The sequence below is a fragment of the Stegostoma tigrinum genome, chromosome 8 (genome assembly GCF_030684315.1).
Source record: "Stegostoma tigrinum isolate sSteTig4 chromosome 8, sSteTig4.hap1, whole genome shotgun sequence".
Classification (NCBI taxonomy): Eukaryota; Metazoa; Chordata; class Chondrichthyes; order Orectolobiformes; family Stegostomatidae; genus Stegostoma; species Stegostoma tigrinum.
In genome coordinates, this window is record NC_081361.1 from 9,933,112 (window position 1) to 9,951,164 (window position 18,053).

The window sequence follows — 18,053 nt, forward strand, 5'->3', positions numbered from 1 at the left end:
TTCCTACAGACAAAGGGGGTGGCCATGGGCACCCGCATGGGCCCCAGCTATGCCTGCCTCTTTGTAGGTTACGTGGAACAGTCCCTCTTCCACACCTACGCAGGCCCCAAACCCTCTTCCTCTGTTACATTGATGACTGTATCAGCGCCGCCTCTTGCTCCCCAGAGGATCTTGAACAGTTCATCCACTTCACCAACACCTTCCACCCCAACCTCCAGTTCACCTGGGCTATCTCCAGCACATCCCTCACCTTCCTGGACCTCTCAGTCTCCATCTCAGGCAACCAGCTTGTAACTGATGTCCATTTCAAGCCCACCGACTCCCACAGCTACCTAGAATACACCTCCTCCCACCCACCCTCCTGCAAAAATTCCATCCCCTATTCCCAATTCCTCTGCCTCCGCCGCATCTGCTCCTACGATGAGGCATTCCACTCCCGCACAACCCAGATGTCCAAGTCCTTCAAGGACTGCAACTTTCCACCCACAGTGGTCGAGAACCCCCTCGACCGCGTCTCCCGCATTTCCCGCAACACATCCCTCACACCCCGCCCCTGCCACAACCGCCCAAAGAGGATCCCCCTCGTTCTCACACACCACCCCACCAACCTCCGGATACAACGCATCATTCTCCGACACTTCCGCCATCTACAATCCAACACCACCACCCAAGACATTTTTCCATCCCCACCCTTGTCTGCTTTCCGGAGAGACCACTCTCTCCGTGACTCCCTTGGTCGCTCCACACTGCTTTCAAACTCAACACACCCAGCACCTTCCCCTGCAACCACAGGAAATGCTACACTTGCCCCCACACCTCCTCCCTCACCCCCATCCCAGGCCCCAAGATGACTTTCCATATTAAGCAGAAGTTCACCTGCACATCTGCCAATGTGGCATACTGTATCCATTGTACCCGGTGTGGCTTCCTCTACGTTGAGGAAACCAAGCGGAGGCTTGGGGACCGCTTTGCAGAACACCTCCGCTCAGTTGGCAAAAACAACTGCACCTCCCAGTCGCGAACCATTTCAACTCCCCCTCCCATTCTTCAGATGACATGTCCATCATGGGCCTCCTGCAGTGCCACAATGATGCCACCTGAAGGTTGCAGGAACAGCAACTCATATTCCGCTTGGGAACCCTGCAGCCCAATGGTATCAATATGGACTTCACCAGCTTCAAAATCTCCCCTTCCCACCACATCCCAAAACCAGCCCAGTTCGTCCCCTCCCCCCACTGCACCACACAACTAGCCCAGCTCTTCCCTCCTAGACCCTTCATCAGGGTCTAGGCCCGAAACGTCAGCTTTTGTGCTCCTGAGATGCTGCTTGGCCTGCTGTGTTCATCCAGCTTCACATTTTATTATCTTGGATTCTCCAGCATCTGCAGTTCCCATTATCTCTCAGCTCTTCTCTCCACCCAATGCATCCCAAAACCAGTCCAGCCTGTCTCTGCCTCCCTAACCTGTTCTTCGCTCACCCATCCCTTCCTGCCACCCCAAGCCGCACCTCCATCTCCTACCTCCTAACCTCATCCCACCTCCTTGACCTGTCTGTCTTCCCTGGACTGACCCATCCCCTCCCTACCTCCCCACTTATACTCTCCTCTCCACCTATCTTCTTTTCTCTCCATCTTCGGTCTGCCTCCCCCTCTCTCCCTATTTATTCCAGAACCCTCACCCCATCCCCCTCTCTGATGAAGGGTCTAGGCCTGGAACGTCAGCTTTTGTGCTCCTGAGATGCTGCTTGGCCTGCTGTGTTCATCCAGTCTCACATTTTATTATCTATCATTTCAGAATTGAGACTGTTTGGAATTTCAATAGACACGGGCACCGAGGGTTCAGAACCAAGGTGGGGAGCTCAAAATAAAGTTTAGCCATGTCCTGATTGAATAGCAGGGTAGGTTGGAAGGGCTGAATGGCCTTTTGTGGTATGTTGACGGAGCTAGCCATCTCCTGTTCACTTCTGTCACCAAGTATGGTGTTGCTAACACAGATGGGACCAACTGATAGTCAGGGTCTAGGCACGAAACGTCAGCTTTTGTGCTCTTAAGATACTGCTTGGCCTGTTGTGTTCAACCAGCTCCACACTTTGTTATCTCTGATAGCTAGGGTGCCCTCCTTAGGCATTCACCTAGTTGTTTCACCAGCTTAACATCGCAGTTCAGATTCTTTTATGCAACTCAAGTTATTCCTGCATCTACAAACCCTACTCCAGTGGGGTTCATATTCCAATTCACCCCATTCTGTTTCTGATTAACAACCCACACCCTCTGCTGTATTGTGATTCAAATAGCACGTACCTTGCAGCTCACTGGAGCTCCTTCCTAGAAGACAAGTGGCAATTACAAAAGAAAGAATTTGCATTTGTATCACGCTTACACTACATAGGCGCACCTCAAAGCTCCTTACGCCCAATGAAATAGTTTTGAAGCAGTGAACATAAACATTGCTGGACCCATTATTGAGGTATTCCGTCTCACACCCATCAGAATCAGTGCGAAAATGCCAAATTTCACACCAACACAACCGTTTCTACTATCACAGCAAAAGGGTGCAGCTTGGTTGGCAAGTTGATCCTAATTGGCCAAGGACTTGCCATGGCGAAGGCAATGGTAATCATAGGCTCCTGGGTAATCCAAGTTCCAGCCAAGGGCCTCAGGCTTGAGCGTATATCCCTTTTGCTTGCAGAGAGCGGGTAACTGCATGTAAATGCATGTTGACTGTAGCAAACGTGAACCGGATGATGACTTGCCGACCAGTCAGCATCCTGCTCTGCTGTCGTAGAAGTTGTTTTGAAGGTTTGAAGTTTGGCATTCTTGCACGGATCCTGACAGAAAGCTTCAGCAACACATCTCTCTTTTCAGTGGCACCTCTGAAGCTGCAATGATGGAGATGGGTGCAGCTAATGTGTGTGCAGCAAATTCCCCCAAACAATGATGGAAAGCAATAATGACCAGATATTGTTTTAGTAATTTTAGTGAAGAGGTAAATACTGACCAGAATATGGTTCTTCTTTGAGGTTAAAGGACAGTTTAGATTAGATTCCCTACAGTGTGGAAACAGGCCCTTCGGCCCAACAAGTCCACACCGCCCGTTGAAGCCTCCCACCCAGACCCATCCCACTGTAACCCACGCACCCCTGAACACTACAGGCAATTTAGCATGGGCAATCCACCTAGCCTGCACATCTTTGGACTATGGGAGGAAACCAGAGCACCCGGAGAAAACCCACGCAGACACGGGGAGAATGTGCAAACTCCACACAGACATTCGCCCAAGGCTGGGATCAAACCTGGGTTCCTGGCGCTATGAGGCTGCAGCGCTAACCACTGAGCCACTGTGCTGTTTAGCAGTGATAATGTACAGTACATTGTTGGGCTGTGCCAATGCTCAGTGACACCTTTCCCATTGGCCATAAACCAAATCAGAGGCAGCTAATGCGATGATAAATACTGACCTTGACAGACCATTGCGACAAAAGAGTGCGTTGAGTACCGGAGTTGGGAGGTCATGGTGCAGCTGTGCAGGACATTGGGCAGGCCACTTTTGGAATACTGTGTTCAGTTCTGGTCTCCCTGCTATTGGAAAGATGTTGTGACACTTGAAAGGGTTCAGACAATTTACAAAGATGTTGCCAGGGTTGGAGGGTTCGAGTTGTAGGGAGAGGCTGAACAGACTGGGACTATATCCCTAGAGCATTAGAGGCTGAGGAGTAACCTTATAGAGGTTTATAAAATCATGAGGGGCATGGTTAGGATAACTAGTCAAAGTCTTTGTCCCAGGGTAGGGGAGTCCAAAACTAGTGGCATAGGTTTAAGGTGAGAGGGGAAAGATTTAAAAGGGACCTCATGGGCAACTTTTTCACACAGAGGGTGGTGCGTGCACGGAATGAGCTGCCAGAGGAAGTGGTGGAGATTGGTACAATTACAATATTTAAGAGGCATCTAGATGGGTATATGAATAGGAAGGGTTTAGAGGGATATGGGCGAAATTCTGGCAAATGCGACTAGATTAATTTAGGATAACAAAGTGTAGAGCCAAATGAACACAGCAGGCCAAGCAGTATCAGAGGAAAGGGAAAGCTGATATTTCGGGTCAAAAAAGTTTTCTGAATAAGTGTCTCGACTCGAAATGTCAGCTTTCCTGCTCCTCTGATGCTGCTTGGCCTGCTGTGATTATCCGGCTCTACATCTGATTATCCTTACACCTTGTTATCTCAGATTCTCCAGCATCGGCAGTTCCTACTATCTCTAGATTAATTTAGGATATCTATTTGGCTTGGATGAGTTGGCTAATTAGGATTAGGTTTATTAGGATTATTCCACGGCACAACATCGTGGGCCGAAGGGCCTGTACTGTGCTGTACTTTTCTATGTTCTATGTTCTAAAGGCCCTGTTTCTGAGCTGTTCAGCTCTGTGACTCAAGTATCTTCAGCTGAAGTTACAGTGGCTACAGGACCCTCTAACTGTAACTAGTGCTTAGCTTATAATTATGTGGCTGTACAGAATTCATGAGGAAAGACAATGCAGCTTTTCATCTTGCATCCATCAGGACAGAATTGTAAGAATACCAAGTCTCAAAGGGGAAGTGTGGAGGTATAGCAATAACTTGGCTAATACATGACCAGAAATAATCGTTGAAACTGGGCTTCTGAACAAGCGTTTCCATCTTATCAAAAATGTATGTGTCGGTTGGACATTTGTAGGACAATCCCAAATGAAACAAGCCCATCTGCTTGATCGCTTTCGGAGAGTAAAGGAGGCATATGTTAGAGGTAGCTAGAGCTGCCAATGCTGGAGTCTGAGGTAACACAGTGTGGAGCTGGAGGGACACAGCAGGCCAGGCAGCATCAGAGGAGGCAGGAAAGCTGACGTTTCGGGGCAGGACCCTTCTTCAGAAGTTTCTGAATCAGCTTTCCTGTTCCTCTGATGCTGCCTGGCCTGGCCTGCTGTGTCCCTCCAGCTTCACGCTGTGTTGCCTCTGTATCGGAGGCAGATACTGTGGTAACGAAAGCCTCAATAGTGCCGCGTAAGAGCCCATGCATTACAGTTTGTGAACTTCTGTCGCTCCCCGAGCCTCGGTGCGTCCATTTAACAGCCCTCGCTTTCCTTTCTGCCTCTTTCCCAATTCCCCGCCAACCCGACCCGACCTTGCCCCCCGACACTCCTGCAGGTATCAAACTGGTTTGGTAACAAGCGAATCCGCTACAAGAAAAACATAGGCAAGTTCCAGGAGGAGGCCAATCTGTACGCTGCCAAAACAGCGGTAACTGTGACAAACGCGACAGCTCAAGGAAGCCAAGCCAACTCCCCGTCCACTCCCACCTCCACTGGTGAGTGCTATGGGCCACTTTGCACAGCCAGACGCTCCCCAATTCGCACGACTCCTCAAGGACGTCCCCCAAGCCCCTCCTTACTCAAGAAGCTGAAAGGTCAATTGCCATTGTAAGGGGACCTCCCAGGGTCACCCTGGAGATCATTGCCGCTGGGTCCCATGCCGGGGAGCAGACGTTCCGTAGAAGTGGGGGAGCATTGGATTGACCGGGCTTGCCGTCTTTAACGGTAAAGATGGGAAGACGTTGGTGCATTGCAAGAGCGGGGCAGCTTCACTGACATTTCTTGGCCTTCCGTCAGGCGCAGGTAGAATGTTGCTACAATGTCAAGTGACCTTTCAGCTTGGGCAGCATCGCTCAGATTCGCCATTTTAAATTCAACGGCACCTGGTATTAAGGATAAAAGATATTCGGGAGGGGAGGGTGGGAGAAGGGAAGGCTGCTCTGGGCGATGAATTGCATTCGCCCAAACCCCAACCCCCAACTTGACACCCCACCCCTCTGCCTCCGCACACCTAGGCAAACTGATGCTGCTTTCCCAGTCAGTGTCAGAAACCAGCAGCTGCAGTGTTACTGACTAACTACAGCCGCCCCTTCAGCATCGCCCTACCCTCTCGCTCTAAAGGCGTAGGAAGGCCTTGCATGTCGGCAGGGCATGACGTGAGGCGACCCCATCGCAAGTAAGAAGGGCCGGCACCGAGGGAGCACGTTCCGGTGTGCTTGGGAGAGTTTGAGGTCTGATGGTTTTGTGGCAGCCATTCTGGGCAGACCGTTCGCCATAGAGATGGATAACCCATTAACCTGGGTCTCTGAAAACAACACCTTTGACCTTTACCCAACCAGCTCAAGCTCAGTGCCCCAGCTGAAGGAAGGTCTTTGCAGACAAATGCTGTGCCCCATCAGCGTTGAGCCGAGCACCAGGCTGGATGACGGTGGGAACCCACAGGCTCCATTCATCACTGTCATCTCTCCCTGAAAGCATCAGGGCCCACTGCCAAATCTGCACCCCCACCCCACCAGCCGGTTTCCCCCCCAAGTCCAGCTCTCACCACACGCTCTCTCTTTGTTGGGTTTACCAGCCTTCGTTCGTCCCAGCTTGGGTGTACCTGCCTGCATGAGGGGCGCCTCTGCCCCACTTAGCCTACCACCCAAACAGTCCGCCCTCCCCCAATGACAAGGCCTGCAGCAGGGAACCGCCCACCAACCGAGCTGTGAGGGCCAAGTGCTGCAGAGGACAGGAGGGCGCACCAGAGGAGTGACCAGCTCAGGAAGCTGTGCCCAGTTCATCGTTGGGGGGATGCGGGTTGGTTGGGGGTTGTGCCAAGTAGGTGGACTGTCCTACCCGAAATATGGCGCAGGGCCTCCTCAGTGTCATTGCCCGTTACAAGTGAGTGACAGGTGTTATGCCAGGCTGCGCTGCGGAGGAACGAGTCCGTCCCCTGATGGCAAGGCCACCCTCTGATCACTGCCACGTTGATTTGGTTAAAAGCACAACAGTTGCGAGTGCCAGGAGCAGAGGATCAGGCTCCTGCTCCTTAACACCCAAGGATTGTCTCCTCGAGTCCACATATTATCTGGGCCCTGCTTAAGATGGGACTGACTACTGTGGAGCCTGAATCAATACTGCCTCGGTGCTTATGCTGGAGAGCGAAGGTGATAGCTAAAGGAGCTGAAGACGGACCGAGAGGAACTCTTACAATAATATCCCAGAGTTCGACGCTACTCCAGACTTGAGCTAATCGTGTTGAACACATGGTTCACATGAACACGTGATCAAATGAACACATTCATTTTGGAAGGACAAATTTGAAAGCTGAACACAGGGTTAATGCAAAGATTCTTGGCAGTGTGGAGGAGCAAAGGGATCTTGGGGTTTATGTCCACAGTTTCCTGAAAGTTGTCACCCAAGTGGATAGAGTTGTTAAGAAGGCGTATGGTGTGTATTAGTTTTCATTAGTAGAGGGATTGAGTTCAAGAGCCGTGAAGTTATGGTCCAGCTGTACAAAAGCCTGATTCAGCCACAGCTGGAGTGTTGTGTCCAGTTCTGGTCACCTAACTACAGGAAAGATGTGGAAGTGTTGGAAAAGGTAGAGAGGAGATTTACCAGGATGTTGCCTGGACTAGAGGGAAGATCTTACAAGGAAAGGTTGAGAGAGCTAGGGATTTTCTCTTTCGAACGACGAAGGATGAGAGGTGACTTGATAGAGGTGTACAAAATGCTCAGAGGTATAGATGGAGTAGACAGCCAGAGACTTTCTCCTCGGGTAGTGGTAGCTATTACGATGGTCATAGTTTTAAATTGAGTGGAGGTGGATATAGGGGAGACGTCAGAGGTAGGTTCTTTACTCAGAGAGTGGCGGGGCATAGCCAGAGAGGGTAGTGGAGTCAGCCTCTTCAGGGGCATTTAAGCAGCTATTAGATAGGCATATGGATGATAGTATAAGGTAGGAGTGTAGGTTAGATAGACCTTAGGTATAGAGTAAAGGATTGACAAAGGGCCTGTACTGTGCTGTACTGTTCTAGGTTCTATGTTCTATTGTATTGCAATTGGGGCCCCTGTACTTTTTAACCCCCTCAAATATTGAACATTGGTTTTGCAGTTGTAACAGTTGCTGGATTTCCAAAGAATCTCACTGAACTGTGAGACCGAGAGCGCTCAGAAGAAACCGGAAAATGGCACAGCCAGCAAATTTCATTGCACCCAGCCTGGAGGAGACTATTCAGCGCCCCACAGCTGGGCCAGCAAGAGACCATTTCTCCCGTCATGTGGGTGCTGGCCGCTTTCGGAGAGCAATCCCTCCATTCCATGACATTCCTGCCATTTTTTTCGCTTGGGTATGAAACCCAATTCCATTCCGAAGACGCCTCTCGGCTCGGAACACTGCACCTTAAAGGGGAAGGCATTCCAAATCTTAACCACTCATTGTAAAAAGTGACAGCACCTCATGTCTCTTCATTCAGCCATTGGAAACTGCTCCCTGTCTAAAGCCTACGTGGGTCAACTCTATCAACTTACCTTCTAGTCTCTAAAGGGAATCAGTCAGGTTAAAACATGTCATTGGCATCGTCATTGCTGACACCCTCTCGGAAGCTTTCATTCTACCTTTATGTAGTGCCTAGAATTGGGCTTAACACGAGAGACTGATCTAATGTTGGATCTAAGTTTAACCATAACCTTCTGACACTGAGTTACACCTCTCTTATTTTTCCCCTGGTTACTTTCTTGTCAAGAAACATATATTGGATGCCATTTTGAAAGTCACCCTTAAATCCACTCACCCAATTTGAGCAGCGCGCTCCATCTTGCAACAATCTGCTGTATAAAACGCTTCTCCTGTTCTCTCTGATCAGTCTTCAACCAACGAACTTCGCCTTGTTTGCCCACAGTTATCGATCCTACTGTCATTGGGAGCAACTTCTCCTGATTACTGTCTTTTTAATCCTTTTTGCAAGTGCCCACCAAGGGGTTTGAGGGGGCAGTGCAGCAACTATAAAAGGGATGTGTAGGGAAAGAGAGAAGGTATTAAAGTCCCACCTTGCCTTTCAAAGCTCATCATCATCTTGAACAAAGCCATTAAATTTCATCGTAATCTTTTTGAAAAGCAATTCGAGCTGCTCAAGTCCTTCGATGTGACTATGTCTCCCGCCCCTGCTACCATCCTGGCCCTTCTCCTCCAGCGTTGTCTCTAAGGCCTCGGCGGCCATCTTGAAAGGGGCAGTGAAGGCAGGTTGACCGCCAACGGTGAACCTTGCCAGCGGGAATTCGGTCAGTGCTCCCTTCCATTAGAGGAAGAGCCGTCACTTCCGCAGGATTTCTGGGAATTATTCCAGTTGTGCCAGCTGACTAGATGGATGCCAATCCTCTGGCCTTCTTGACCTCACCCTCCTCCGTCACCAGGGCCGCCTTCTGACTAGTAAAACGACGTGAAAGCTACCATCGCCTTCTAGAAGGTTCTGCTGGCCTCTCTCTGATACTGCACCCTATACCTTGCCAACTTTATCTTGGCCTTGCTTTCCCGTCAACAATTTCCTTTCCCATTGAGTACCTACCATCTCTGGCACTATGATCTGATGCCAATCCTTGAGAGGGAAGGATGGGTGACGAAAGGTCATGAGGTTGAAAGGAGAGGAGGTTCAGTTCAGCGAGGATAATCTCCTCCAGTCCTGTTGTAGCCCATGCATGTAAGAGCTGGGGATAGCTAATGGCTGTGAATGTGACCCAGTAACAGTGTGGAGCTCCCAGAAAGCAACCCTGCCAGGCACCTGGATTGACACCCTTCGCGAGGCTAACCTGCCAGCAGGAATTGGAGAGTTCAGACACTGGTCCTTGTGGTGATCATTGAATCTGAGACTGCCAAAGCAGCACCAGTCTCACAGCTGTGCGGGAGTAAGGGTGGCCGGGCTGGGATGGCAGGGGGCAGTAGGTGGCCAAGGGTATCGGGGGTTCCGGGGGGGGCAGGGGAAAGGGTCCTGCTTCATTGTTGGCTTGTTTTCCCCAGCTGATGGCTCGTGGGGACAGTGGGAGGGGGTGGTGGGGGGTGGTGACCAAACCCCAAACCGAAAAGACCGAGGTATATGGCAGTACACCTAAGTTTGCCATACGGGTCCTGGATCTGGGCTGAAAGGCAAATTAAGAGTGAGCCTGATGGTTGCTGCAATGATGGTCGAAGGGCAGGGGCCTGGCTGGTTTTCCTGCCACCGTTCTGGGCTGCGGTGGATTTAAATGTTTCTCCTGCTGTTTGTATAGTGTGTGTGTGTGTGTGTGTGTGTGTATATTTCTATGTATATCTGTGTATGTGTGTGCGTGTGTATTTGTGTCTGCTTGTGTGTGTGGCTGTGTGTGTGCGTGTATGTTGTGTCTATGTGTATCTGTGTGTGTGTGTGCGTGTCTGTGTGTCCGTGTCCGTGTGTGTGTGTATGTGTGAGTGTGTGTTGTGTCTATGTGTGTGTGTGTGGGTGCGTGTGTGTGTGTGTTGGGGGGGTGTGTGTGGGTGTGTGGGGGAGGGTGTGGGTGTGTGTGTGTGGTGGGTGTGTGTGTGGGTATGTGTCTGTGGGGTGGTGTGTGTGTGTGTGTGTGTGTACGTGTGTGTGTGGGTGTGTGTGTGTGGGGGGGGTGTGTCTGTGGGGTTTGTGTGCGCGTGTGTGTGGGGGGGTGTGTGGGGTTGTGTGTGTGTGGGGGGGGTGTGTGGGGTTGTGTGGTTGTGTGTGTGGGTGCGTGTGGTTGTGTGTAGGGGGGGTGTGTGTGGTTATGTGTCGGTGGGGTGGTGTGTGTGTGTACGTGTGTGTGTGTGTGTGGGTGTGTGGGGTTGTGTTTGTGTGTGTGTGTGGGGGTGTGGGGTTGTGTGTGTGTGTGCGGGGGGTGTGTGGGGTTGTGTGTGTGGGTGCGTGTGTGTGTGTGGGTGTGAGTGTGTTTGTGTGTTTGGGGTGTGGGTGTGTGTAGGTGTCGGTGGTGTGTGTGGGTGTGTGTGTGTGTGTGGGGGGCATGTTTGTGTGTGTGTGTGTGTGTGTGTGTGTGTGTGTGTGTGGGGTGGTGTGTGTGGGTGTGTGTGTGGGGAGGTGTGTGTGTGTGTGTGTATGTGGGTGTGTGTGTGGGGGCAGGTGTGTGTGTTTGTGTGCCTGTATCTGTGAGTGTCCGTTTGTGTATCTATGTCTGTGTGTGCGTACGTATGTGCGTGTGTGTGAGAGAAAGGGAGAGAGAGAGTGCGTGTGTGTGTGTATATCTGTGTGTGTTTCTGTGTATGTGTTTCTGTGTGTTGGTGTGTGTGCGTGCGTGAGAGTGAGTGTGTGTGTGTATCTGTGTATGTTGTGTGTGTCTGTCTGTGTATTTGTATCTATGTGTTTGTGTGTATGTGTGTTTGTATGTGTCTGTGTGTGTGCGCGCGCGTGTGTGTCTGCGTGTGTGTGTATGTGTGTGTCTGTGTGGGTGTGAGTGTGTGATATTGGGTATGCGGCTATGTGTGTGTGGCTAATGAGTGCACATGCATGTAAATGTGCGTCCATGCATATTTGTGTCTACAGATGCATAAAGAGGATGTAACTGATTGTCTATATTGTAGAGATATTTGTATGACCTGTCTGTGCAATCGTAGTTCCCAAGCAGCTTTCCAGACTTGACAACAACACTCTGCTTTCTCCTTAACAGAGAATTGATGAATAAAAACCATTTTGCCTTTGGATAGGAATGTATGGCCAGTCTTGGCCAGACTAGTGTGCTAACCCTAGTCACTGGTCTGTTGGCCGTCGATGTGTATCAATGTTAAATTTCACTGCTTTGACCTGCCGTCATCTAGTAAACAAGTCGGTCGCTCTCCCTGGGACACATTCTGGTTACCAGGGCAATGCTAGGAAAGGACCTGGACAGTGACCGACCCTGAGCTGTGTCAGCAGTTGGAGACGTCAGGAGGGGCCGTGATACCCCTCTCAGGCAGGAAGGTGTGCCCCCGTCCCCATTATGCTTGGAAGAAGTTGAGCGTTTCAGTGTGTGATGGGCGCAATGTAAATGGGCACCTACAGGAATGCCCTCTCCCGGAACCCCAGCAACATCAAGTGGGAAACGACCCCAGCATAACAAGCAACTGTTCCATTCCTAGATAATACAATGTGAGGCTGGATGAACACAGCAGGCCAAGCAGCATCTCAGGAGCACAAAAGCTGACGTTTCGGGCCTAGACCCTTCATCAGAGAGGGGGATGGGGAGAGGGAACTGGAATAAATAGGGAGAGAGGGGGAGGCGGACCGAAGATGGAGAGTAAAGAAGATAGTTGGAGAGAGTGTAGGTGGGGAGGTAGGGACGGAATAGGTCAGTCCAGGGAAGACGGACAGGTCAAGGAGGTGGGATGAGGTTAGTAGGTAGCTGGGGGTGCGGCTTGGGGTGGGAGGAAGGGATGGGTGAGAGGAAGAACCGGTTAGGGAGGCAGAGACAGGTTGGACTGGTTTTGGGATGCAGTGGGTGGGGGGGAAGAGCTGGGCTGGTTGTGTGGTGCAGTGGGGGGAGGGGACGAACTGGGCTGGTTTAGGGATGCAGTAGGGGAAGGGGAGATTTTGAAACTGGTGAAGTCCACATTGATACCATATGGCTGCAGGGTTCCCAGGCGGAATATGAGTTGCTGTTCCTGCAACCTTCGGGTGGCATCATTGTGGCAGTGCAGGAGGCCCATGATGGACATGTCATCTAGAGAATGGGAGGGGGAGTGGAAATGGTTTGCGACTGGGAGGTGCAGTTGTTTGTTGCGAACTGAGCGGAGGTGTTCTGCAAAGCGGTCCCCAAGCCTCCGCTTGGTTTCCCCAATGTAGAGGTAGCCGCACCGGGTACAGTGGATGCAGTATACCACATTGGCAGATGTGCAGGTGAACCTCTGCTTAATGTGGAATGTCATCTTGGGGCCTGGGATGGGGGTGAGGGAGGAGGTGTGGGGACAAGTGTAGCATTTCCTGCGGTTGCAGGGGAAGGTGCCGGGTGTGGTGGGGTTGGAGGGCAGTGTGGAGCGAACAAGGGTGGTGTGTGAGAACGAGGGGGATCCTCTTGGGGCGGTTGTGGCGGGGGCGGGGTGTGAGGGATGTGTCGCGGGAAATATGGGAGACGCGGTCAAGGGCGTTCTCGATCACTGTGGGGGGAAAGTTGCGGTCCTTAAAGGACTTGGACATCTGGGATGTGCGGGAGTGGAATGTCTTATCGTGGGAGCAGATGCGGCGGAGGCGGAGGAATTGGGAATAGGGGATGGAATTTTTGCAGGAGGGTGGGTGGGAGGAGGTGTATTCCAGGTAGCTGTGGGAGTCGGTGGGCTTGAAATGGACATCAGTTACAAGCTGGTTGCCTGAGATGGAGACTGAGAGGTCCAGGAAGGTGAGGGATGTGCTGGAGATGGCCCAGGTGAACTGAAGGTTGGGGTGGAAGGTGTTGGTGAAGTGGATGAACTGTTCGAGCTCCTCTGGGATCCCCCTCGTTCTCACACACCACCCCACCAACCTCCGGATACAACGCATTATCCTCCGACACTTCCGCCATTTACAATCCGACCCCACCACCCAAGACATTTTTCCATCCCCTCCCCTGTCAGCTTTCCGGAGAGACCACTCTCTCCGTGACTCCCTTGTTCGCTCCACACTGCCCTCCAACCCCACCACACCCGGCACCTTCCCCTGCAACCGCAGGAAATGCTACACTTGTCCCCACACCTCCTCCCTCACCCCCATCCCAGGCCCCAAGATGACATTCCACATTAAGCAGAGGTTCACCTGCACATCTGCCAATGTGGTATACTGCATCCACTGTACCCGGTGCGGCTTCCTCTACTTTGGGGAAACCAAGCGGAGGCTTGGGGACCGCTTTGCAGAACACCTCCGCTCAGTTCGCAACAAACAACTGCACCTCCCAGTCGCAAATCATTTCCACTCCCCCTCCCATTCTCTAGATGACATGTCCATCATGGGCCTCCTGCACTGCCACAATGATGCCACCCGAAGGTTGCAGGAACAGCAACTCATATTCCACCTGGGAACCCTGCAGCCATATGGTATCAATGTGGACTTCACCAGTTTCAAAATCTCCCCTTCCCCTACTGCATCCCTAAACCAGCCCAGTTCGTCCCCTCCCCCCACTGCACCACACAACCAGCCCAGCTCTTCCCCCCCACCCACTGCATCCCAAAACCAGTCCAACCTGTCTCTGCCTCCCTAACCGGTTCTTCCTATCACCCATCCCTTCCTCCCACCCCAAGCCGCACCCCCAGCTACCTACTAACCTCATCCCACCTCCTTGACCTGTCCGTCTTCCCTGGACTGACCTATCCCGTCCCTACCTCCCCACCTACACTCTCTCCACCTATCTTCTTTACTCTCCATCTTCGGTCCGCCTCCCCCTCTCTCCCTATTTATTCCAGTTCCCTCTCCCCATCCCCCTCTCTGATGAAGGGTCTAGGCCCGAAACGTCAGCTTTTGTGCTCCTGAGATGCTGCTTGGCCTGCTGTGTTCATCCAGCCTCACACTGTATTATCTTGGAATTCTCCAGCATCTGCAGTTCCCATTATCACTGTTCCATTCCTGTCAGCTTTGTTTCTGAGACTGTAGGTTGCCTGCTTATTTCATGCTCTCCCTTCTGTTTGATTTCTGGCCTTGTCACGTCAAAACATCTTTCCCCGTTTTCAGCTCTTCCCACCCTCTTCATCCTCTCACTTCCTGCCTCTTCCCTCTCCTTTTCCCCCCTTCCTTGTCCTTCCGACGGAGACTTGATCAGTGCAGGACCGCAGCAAGGCTAGGGGTTTCAATATTAGGGGGGTTCAGGGAAAGGATGGGTCGCCCCTTTTGGACTCGACACAGGACTCGGGGTGAGAATGATCTTGCCCATTGGCCGTTGGCCATCCAATGCCCTTTGTGAAGACCCCTGAGGCAGGGATCTGGCTGTAGGTCACCATGCCCCAGAGTCGAGGGCAGAGCCAAGCACTGGTGAGGAGCGCTTTGGCGGCAGTCCACGCAAAGTGAGGGCCCGGGTAGATGCCAGGGGGCTGTCACATCAGCAGGAAACACAGAAACGGAGACAACAGCACCAGGGAGTAGGCCAATCGGCCCCTCAAATCTGCTTGCCCATTCAATATGATCATGGCTGATCGTCCAACTCAGTCCTGCGTTCTCCCCCCATTCCCATTGACTCCCTTTAGCCCTAAGAACTATATCTATCTACTTCTTGAAAACATTCAATTTTTTGGCCTGAGCCGCTTTATGTGACAGAGAATTCCATAGGCCCCCCAGTCTCTGGGTGAAGAATTTTCGCCCCATCAGTTCTAAATGGCCCTACCCAGTATCCTTAGATTTTGACCCCGTTTTTGGATTCTCCCGCGATCAGGAATATTCTTCCTGTGTTGACCCCGACTATCGTCCTGCTGGAATTATCTAACCGGATCAGGATACAGGCACTGGGGCCATGGTTGAGGGGACACTCCAGTTCGCCGGCATGGTTGAGGGGACACTCCAGTTCGCCGGCAGAGCCGGTGGATGGTCAGGTGTATCTGAGTGCTGGGGGCCCAGAGCATCGACAATCGGGTACTTCCTCGGAACGCCTCTGCGGCTCGGAAGCAGTTGGCAGGCGCAACTGCCACAAGATGCCACAAGACCAGCGGCCGCAGCATTGTTCCCCAGCGACGTTTCCCGTGAGGGGGCCTCGGCCGGCCAGGCCCCTGCGGAAATTCTTCGCGGTGGTGGAGCGACGACACATCGGGCATTGGCCTAACTTGTTGCTCCTGAAAGGTGGCATCTCCAGGATGCCTGGCACTTCCTCAAGGCGGCGGTGGAGAGGAAGGTAGATGGTTGGAACTTTGGCTGCGTAGGAGGTGGGCCAACCAGGCTTTGGCGCAGCGAGCGCGTGCAAAGGGACACCCTTGTTTGCAGGTCTCCGCGAGATCTCTCGGTGTTCTAGTCTTCAGGGAAAATCGGCCCAGCGTATTCGGTCTCTCCTCTTATCCCAAGCGAGCAGAAACCACGCAAAGGGAAATTCCTACTCGATTGCGCCATCAGCAAAGTTCCTAACATGTCTGCGCTTGTTGAAACAGAGTCCCACCTTGATATCGAGGAAGATGTGTTATGTCGCGCTATCACTGTGCTAAGTAGTGGGGAACCCGCATAGTAGCTCACAACTGGACATCCCTGAGGTGTTCTGGACCATCAGCAGCAGCAGGATTGTATTCTACCACAGTCTATAAGCTCGTCGTCCCACTATATCCTTTGCTGTACTAATACCAATCAAGCCGAATGCCCCGACGCAATGAGGAGTTAATGTCAGGGACAGCACCATGCATACTTGAAATGAGTATTGTTGAGTTTCCGACACTACCCGGCACGCTAAAAGGCGCTGGTCTGCCACAACCAACAGATCCGATCTCAGCTCTGCAGTCTCCATGTGAAGCTGTGAATGGTGGTGGACAACTGGAAACTAACAGAAAGAAGTTCCACAATCACTCCCATGAAGGAAGAGCCCAGCACACCAGGGCAAAAGGTAAGGCTAAAGCATTTGCAGCGATCTTCAGCCAGTAGTGTCGAGTGGGTGATCCATCTCGGCCTCCTCCAGTTGTCCCCCAGTGTCACGGATGCCAGCCTTCAGCCAACTCGATTCACTCCACACGACACCATCCAGTGGACGAAGGCATGGCGTGTGACCCAGACCCTAACAGTTTACAGTGCTCCAGAATTAACTGGGTCTCCACCTAAACTGTTTCCACTGCAATGCTGAAAAAGCTGCAAGTGGTTCCAAAGTGTCCTGTCCCCATCGAGGCAATGGTCAACTAAAGGATGGACGGTGCCATCACCACCTAACTTAAGCAGCAATAACTGAACAATAGCACAGTGCTCGGGATCATTCAGTTCCTGACCCTTTCTTTGCAGCCTCGGTCCAAGCAAAGAGAATGACTGCCTTTGACATCAGGCAGCATTTGACCCAGAGCAGCATCAGGGAACCCCGGCAAAACCAGAGTCAACCAGAACCAGGGGAGTAACCTCCGTTGGTTGGAGTCATCCCCAGCTCAAAGGATGGAGTAAAGACGTTCCCTGATAATTATCCAATCTTCAGCACCGTTTGTAATCCCTCAGGCACTAAAGCTGACTGCCAATGTGCAGCCAGACCTAGACAACATTGAGGTTTGGCTGAAAAAGTGGCGAGTAACATTTACACCGCACCAGGAGGTGGCTTTCTCTCCTCAATGCTCAATCATGATCATTGCAAAATCTTCAGCCGTTAATATTCTGAGAGGGGTGTTGTCAACAATGACTGAATCCGAATTGAACCAGTTTGATAAATACTAAAGCATGAAACCCTGGGGAATGTAACTCATCTCCTGGCTCCCCAAAGCCTGCCCACCATTGACAAGGCACATATCAGGAACGAAATGGAATACTCCCCACTTGCCTGGATGAGTGCAGCCCCGACAACACACAGGAAGCTTGACACCATCTAGGACAAAGCAGCCCGCTTGACTGGCACTACATCTGCGATCATCCACTCCGGACGTTCAGTAGCAGCAGAGTGTACTATCTACAAGATGCACTGCAGAAATTCACCAAAGATCCTCAGACAGCACCTTCCAAACCCACAACCATTTCCATCTCGAAGGACAAGGGCAGCAGATACATGAGAACACCATCTTCTTAAAGTTCCTGTCCAAGCCACTCAGCATCCTGACTCAGAAATATATCGCCATTCCTTCGCTGTCACTGGGTCACAATCTTTGTACTTCCCACAGGAACTGTGGGGGTAGCTTGTCCATACAGACTGCAATGCCAACAAGTGAGATGACCAGATTTGTGATGGAATTAAATCTGTTCCCTCCGTATCACTGAAGTGCCCCATCCCTGGATCGACTCCTGTACATTTCTGTGAAACATAGAAACTAGGACAGGTGTAGGCCATTCGACACTTTAAGCCTGTTCTACCCTTTAATATGATCATGGTTGATCATCTAACTCAGTCCCCTGTTCCCACTTTCTCCCAATACACTTCGGTCCCTGTAGCCCAAAGAACTATTTCTAACTCCTTCATGAAAACATTCAGTGTCTTGGCCTCAATCGGTTTCTGTGGCAGAGAATTCCACAGGGTCACCACTCCCTGGGCAAAGAAATTTCTCCCTACCCCATGTCCATAGACTGTGACCCCTGGTTCTTGCCTATCCAGTCATCAAGAATATCCTTCCTGCCTTTCCCCTGTCTAGTCTTTTTCGAATTTTAAAGTTTTTTTAATGA

At 51.5% G+C, this 18,053-nt stretch overlaps 1 protein-coding gene across 3 annotated transcripts in view; it reads left to right on the forward strand.

The window, feature by feature from the left end:
• LOC125456174 (pre-B-cell leukemia transcription factor 1-like) overlaps positions 1–18,053 on the forward strand; it is a 456,342-nt gene that overhangs the window by 397,132 nt on the left and 41,157 nt on the right. For 2 of the 3 annotated variants that reach the window (XM_059648232.1, XM_048539004.2), the window contains exon 6: positions 5,174–5,333. In XM_059648232.1, coding sequence (XP_059504215.1) covers positions 5,174–5,333 — 160 coding nt within the window. The remainder of the gene's footprint in view (positions 1–5,173; positions 5,334–18,053) is intronic. The other variant, XM_059648233.1, reaches the window with a different exon arrangement.